At 39.6% G+C, this 6,757-nt stretch overlaps 1 protein-coding gene across 1 annotated transcript; it reads left to right on the top strand.

Annotated features, from left to right (window-relative positions):
• Nucleotides 1-2,512: 2,512 nt before the first annotated feature.
• Nucleotides 2,513-4,468, top strand: LOC115203434 (major histocompatibility complex class I-related gene protein-like). Its single transcript, XM_029768125.1, has 2 exons — nucleotides 2,513-2,795; nucleotides 3,168-4,468. Exons 1-2 carry the CDS (start codon nucleotides 2,711-2,713, stop codon nucleotides 4,187-4,189), a joined length of 1,107 nt encoding a protein of 368 aa, XP_029623985.1. The 5' UTR covers nucleotides 2,513-2,710; the 3' UTR covers nucleotides 4,190-4,468.
• Nucleotides 4,469-6,757: the final 2,289 nt, after the last annotated feature.

Raw genomic sequence — 6,757 nt, forward strand, 5'->3', positions numbered from 1 at the left:
TGTGTTACGATTAATCGGGGCTGCAGGTAGCCTAGTGGTTAGAGCGTTGTACTTGTAACCGAAAGGTTGCAAGATTGAATCCCCGAGCTGACATGGTAAAAATCTGTCGTTCTGCCCCTGAACAAGGCAGTTCCTAGGCTGTCATTGAAAATAAGAATTTGTTCTTAACTGACTTGCCTAGTAAAATAAAGGTTAAAAAAATAATCATAATAGAACCATTAATATCTTTATAAAACATATTGATAACAGAGACAAAGCTAGTCCCGAAACCTAAAGTGTACAACAATGTATTAGGAACTTGTGTTCTATTGTAGCAAATGATTTACAACAGTGGAGGAATAAAATAATAGCCTTGTAGTCAACTGAATCAGCGTAATCAATCATGTCTAAAACTAATGTTACAGCTGATGTGGCGACCTTTCATCAAACCAGTTTGGGTTTCATTTATAAAGGTGGTTTAGGCCCATTTTAAGTTTATTAGAATATGCTAAAATTATCAATTTAAAATCTGTATTTAATAATGTAATAGGTCTCCTATTATCTATGAAAGGGGGATCTTTCTCAGGTTCTGGTATTAAGGAGATAACCCCTTGTTTCATGGTAGTAGTAGTAGTACTCTCACCATTAGCCAGGCATTCTTGGAACATGTTAGATACTGGTTCCTCTAAACGTTCCCAAAAGTGTAAATAGAATTCCACAGAAAGATTGACTGTTCCAGGTGCTTTGCCCTTCTTCATATATTTAAGAGCATCTCTAATCTCTACTATAGAACACTCATCTTCATATATGGACTTGAACTCATCAGAAATTATTGGAACATGTTTCATAAAATGTTCACATTCAATTCCATTAAAACTAGATTTATACAGATTTTCATAGAAAGAATACACAGTTGGAGATGATTTTAGGGTTATTACACAAGGTATTGTCATTATTTAAGGCAGAAAGAGATTTTCTCTCATAGTTCCTTTTTTCAAGAGCAAAGACATAGCTTGTTTTTCTCTCCCTCCTTAACCCATTGTTCTCTAGATCTAATCCCTTTAATTAAATCAATGTACATTTGTTCTATTCTAGACGTATTCAAATGTGTTTCTTCCTTTGCTGAAGGGTATCCATTTCTAAAAGAACATTCAATTTATTCATAAGCTCATCTCCTTTCAGACATGTTTGCTTCTATAGTTCCTTACTGTGTGTAATAGTGAGCTTATCATCCTTTGAACTTTTTCCCTTTACCTTCTTACTTTGTTAAAGACTGGGTCATTAAGGAGTGAATTAAGTTTCCAGTATCCTCGAATGCCACTGGATTTTTCAGAACATTCTAACTTGAATAATACACTGCTCAAAAAAATAAAGGGAACACTTAAACAACACAATGTAACTCCAAGTCAATCACACTTCTGTGAAATCAAACTGTCCACTTAGGAAGCAACACTGATTGACAATAAATTTCACATGCTGATGTGCAAATGGAATAGACAACAGGTGGAAATTATAGGCAATTAGCAAGACACCCCCAATAAAGGAGTGGTTCTGCAGGTGGTGACCACAGACCACTTCTCAGTTCCTATGCTTCCTGGCTGATGTTTTGGTCACTTTTGAATGCTGGCGGTGCTTTCACTCTAGTGGTAGCATGAGACGGAGTCTACAACCCACACAAGTGGCTCAGGTAGTGCAGCTCATCCAGGATGGCACATCAATGCGAGCTGTGGCAAGAAGGTTTGCTGTGTCTGTCAGCGTAGTGTCCAGAGTATGGAGGCGCTACCAGGAGACAGGCCAGTACATCAGGAGACGTGGAGGAGGCCGTAGGAGGGCAACAACCCAGCAGCAGGACCGCTACCTCCGCCTTTGTGCAAGGAGGAGCAGGAGGAGCACTGCCAGAGCCCTGCAAAATGACCTCCAGCAGGCCACAAATGTGCATGTGTCTGCTCAAACGGTCAGAAACAGACTCCATGAGGGTGGTATGAGGGCCCGACGTCCACAGGTGGGGGTTGTGCTTACAGCCTGTAGTGTGGTTTCCACTTTAATTTTGAGTGTGACTCCAAATCCAGACCTCCATGGGTTGATAAATTGGATTTCCATTGATTATTTTTGTGTGATTTTGTTGTCAGCACATTCAACTATGTAAATAAAAAAGTATTTAATAAGATTATTTCATTCATTCAGATCTAGGATGTGTTATTTTAGTGTTCCCTTTATTTTTTTGAGCAGTATATATATATAAATAAGAGAAAGAGAGAAAGAGAGAAAGAGAGAGAGAGAGAGAGAGAGAGAGAGAGAGAGAGAGAGAGAGAGAGAGACAGAGAGAGGAGGTCCTTTGCTGTTGTTCTGGGATTGATTTGCACTTACGTTCATCTCTAGGAGAGAACGCGTCTCCTTCCTGAGTGGTATGATGGCTGCATGGTCCCATGGTGTTTATACTTGCGTACTATTGTTTGTACGAATGAACATGGTACCTACCTTTTGAAATTGCTCCCAAGGATGAACCAGACTTGTGGAGGTCTACAATTTTTTCCCTGAGGTCTTGGCTGATTTCTTTTGATTTTCCCATGATGTCTTGACTTGTCAAGACTCGCCCTCTCAGGTTCCCCTTGAACCTGTGTAAGTGAAAGAGAAAGTCCGACAGACACTTCTTGCTACGCAGTTGGCTAAGTGAAAGAGAACGTCTGACAGACACTTGCTACGCAGTTTAAATTGAAGGGAAAGTCTTCTTATGACACGAGGCTATACTATCACAATCATGGGCAAACTGTCTGTCTTTTTGTTTGTTCTTTCGTTTTACCCCATTGTCAATGCAGGTAAGGGTTTAACTTTCTACCTTATTTAATGATTTATTATGCCATAAAATGTCAAATGTCCATAAATGTGTACAGAGTTGGGGAGTAGTCGACGGGCTATACTGATATCACTTATTATTGATATCTAGGCTACATGGCACATTGATGATGTGAATCACACTGCTGCTCTTTAATTTATTTGTGCTTTACGGATTGTGAAGGGAAAGGGCATATCTAGTCAGTTGCACAACTGAATGCATTCAGCTGAAATGTTTTTTCCGCATTCCGATTTGTGAACAGCCATCCACAACAACCGCACCTCTGTGATTCAGAAGGGTAATCAATATTTCCATATTATCTTAAAAAATGTGTATATATTCACTCCTCTCCCAGGTTCAGGATCACATTCTCTGTGGGCACTTGCAACATATATAAGCGGAGAGACACCTTTCCCTGAGTTTACGGTTGTGTTAATGTTGGATGACGTTCAAGTGACTTACTATGACTCCAACGATAAACAGTATGTCTACAGGGGCCAAAATATCAAAGAGAAAACCGAGGATGATGAAGCAAAGGATGAAGCTCATATATATGGAGATATCTACCACAGCATGAAAGACCGATCATTTGAACTAAAGCACCACTTTAATCTCACAGAAGGTGTTCAAGTTCAGCAAAGATGGACTGGCTGTGAGATGATGGACAATGGTGAACCGGGCTTGGCCATGTTTAAGAACATTTTCAATGGCATTTCTGAAGATTACGCGATGTATTATAACACGACACATGTTACATACAATGCTGGTAAAATACTTCTAGGATGGGATTGGAAAATGCAAGCATACAACATAAACAAATTTGAGAATTATTACCTTCCCATTTGCATCAAACACCTGAAGACTCTCCTGAAGAGAGAGAAGAACATTGTGATGCGTAAAGTTCCTCCAAGACTCAGGTTGATAAAGAAAGAGGTTTCTGGAGGGTTTCAGGTGAGCTGCCTGGCGTTTGGTTTCTACCCCCGCCACATCAACCTGACCCTGCTGAGAGACGGCCAGCCAGTGGCAGAACAGGAGCTGACAGGGGGGGAGGTGCTGCCTAGTGGAGATGGGACCTACCAGCTGAGGAAGAGTCTGGAGGTCAGTACTGAGGAGCTAAAGAAGAGACACAACTACACCTGTACTGCCTCTCACCTCAGTCTGGACAACAAGCTGGATGTCAGTTGGGAGTCTGGGGCAGAGAGAGTTCACCTGTCCACCCTCTCAGTTCTACTGATGATGCTGCTGATTCTTATTCTATTGGTCATATTCATTTGTGTCAAAAGGAGGTGGAGTAACACTGCCTCCCAGATGAAACTTGCCAACTTTGATGCAAAAGTGTCAGAGGAAATGAACCTGTCTTCAGATTCTGAGACCTAATAAAATGTTTGGACACGGATGCAGTTTTGTTAATTCAGCTCAATTCACAATGAAAATATGACTGCCAGAGCACCTATCAGAGTAGACTCAAAATGTGCAAAAGATTCTGTTATTGTCGGTCAGTCTTCCCTTCCTCTCAATAAAGGACTGTAAATGAATTAGTTTGGGGAGGCTGTTGACAATAACAAATATCTGGGCATTAGTCCAGATCTGCATTTATATATTGTATATGCTGGTTTGGCATCCTGCTCATTAACAAAGATAATCTGGTAGTTATTTCTGTTATATAATCTGTAATTTCTAATCATGACTATTCATTAAATTCAGAATGCGCTCTATATCTGTGCTGTATAAGCTGATAGTCAGTATCTTAACCAGAAGGATAATCATGTGATCATGTGTATGAGGTCTGTTTATTACTGGAATGTCTTCACAGTGTCTGTCACGTCCTGACCCTAGTAAGATGTCATTTTCTATAGTAGAGTAGGGCAGGGCGTGACAGGGGGTGTTTTTGGTTGTCCTATGTTTTCTATAGGAGAACCAAATGTTTAAGTTCTAGTTTTCTATTTCTATGTTGGGATTGTTTGGGGTTGATTTCTAATTGGAGGCAGCTGATCCTTATTGCCTCTGATTAGAGATCATATTTAAGTAGGGGTTTTTCTCTTCCTGTTTTGTGGGTGATTATATTTTGTGAGTGTGTTTGTTCCTCCTGCGTCACGGTTTGTTGTTTTGTCAGTAAGTTTATCTTTGTTATTGCATTAAGTTTCACTAACTAATAAATATGTGGAATGAAACCGATGCTGCATTTTGGTCCGCTCCTTCAAACAGCTGTGACAGTGTCTCTGTATTGTATGTAGTGTATGTTCATCCTTACTGCACAATAAGACCTTTATTACAGACAATAAAATGCAGCCTAATTGATTAATGCCTACATTTTCACTTCAAGTCTGGAATACAAAAAAAAAACATGATTTTCAATATAAGATCTAGATCTTTTATTTTAGGATGAACACTGACTGGTATATCAAAAGGCTGCTAAGCCAATGTCTCCAATCCACATTTTGAAAAAAGTATCCTTCCACGTTACCTGCTTCCTAATGAAACCAGCTAGGTTTGAACTGAGGTCTCCTGCACACCACAATACTGTGTTAGCCCTCTGAGCTAAATCCTACAACCCCTGACAACATTCCTAAACTTGCTGTCTTGCTGCTATTTTAGATATAAAACAAACATCTATTTCTAATCTACATTTCATTACTGACATAAAGGGCACGTGCACAAAGGTTGTGCTCCAAATGGCACCCTATACCCTATATAGTGTGCCATGGGCCCTGGTTTAAAGTAGTCCACTATGTAGGGAATAGGGTGCCATTTGGGATGTAGCCATATTTACTGGCTTAAGTCAATTAAGTTCCCCAGGTCTGCACACTCCAGTGTTTTACCATTAAAAATCCTAAAGGAAGAAAAAAAGCTTAATTGCATTTGTCTTGGAGACTGATACCTCATAAAGAGTAAATGCCATTTCTCAGTCTGAAATGAATCAGTTAGTGCTGCCTACCCTTTTCCAAATAAAGTATTGTTCATTGTGAAACTTGCCTGGTTGTCGTTCATACTTCCTGAAATTGCACTGAGGCACAAAATAACCAAAAATATCCATATCTGACACACACAGGCACACAGTCACACACACAAGCAGGGACAGACAGACTTGGAGGTTGGGGGGCCCTCAGAAAGCATGCGATCACAAAAAGTGTATGAAATTAGCTTTAAAATTGCAAAATGTTATTTTAGCCTCATGACAAAATGTGTAGAATAGCATTAAAAAATTGTTCACTTTTCTTTCTGCACCATGGCAAAATGTGTTGAAATTTAGGAAGTTAGCTGATTCCTCTCCCCATCTGTCTTTTGACAATTATTTATATACAATTATATATCCTGACACAATTTGGCTCCACATGTGACCTCAGTCTGGAATCTCAAATCAGATTTGTTTTGCTCTGAAGTATTTGCACATGACCTGCCTGTAACGCCTGTCAAATGGAGTAGACCAAGGCGCAGCGTGGTTAGTGCTCATCATTAATTTATTATACTGAGAACACAAACAGAGAAACAAAAGATGACAGCCAAACAGTTCTGTCAGGTAAGATATACTAAACAAAATTCAAAAGGCACTTGCACATCTGAGCAATCTTTTTACAGGTGCATGGCAACAGTTGAAACAGGATGAAGGAAAAAGGAAACCGCACACTGCTCTTGATAGTATCACTGATATTTAATAAGCGTACGTATCGGTCTAACGGCCTTCGTCAGAGCTTTGGTGAATTTTCTGAAAACAGCACCTCTATATAGACCTAGCCCCACCCACATCCGTTCCACACATGGAAAGGGGTTGGAGACAAAGGAAAAATAAATAAGTGCTACCAAACATAACAATATGCATTTCACAAACACCACAAAAGTGTATAAATAAGACGCATTGAATATGTCATAAAACCACAATGAGGACATAGCAAGTTTTCATTAATCATTGGGTACATCATACGAAAAACATCAGAGCAATCTTAAATA

This window comes from Salmo trutta, chromosome 12 (assembly GCF_901001165.1).
Source record: "Salmo trutta chromosome 12, fSalTru1.1, whole genome shotgun sequence".
In the NCBI taxonomy this organism is placed as follows: Eukaryota; Metazoa; Chordata; class Actinopteri; order Salmoniformes; family Salmonidae; genus Salmo; species Salmo trutta.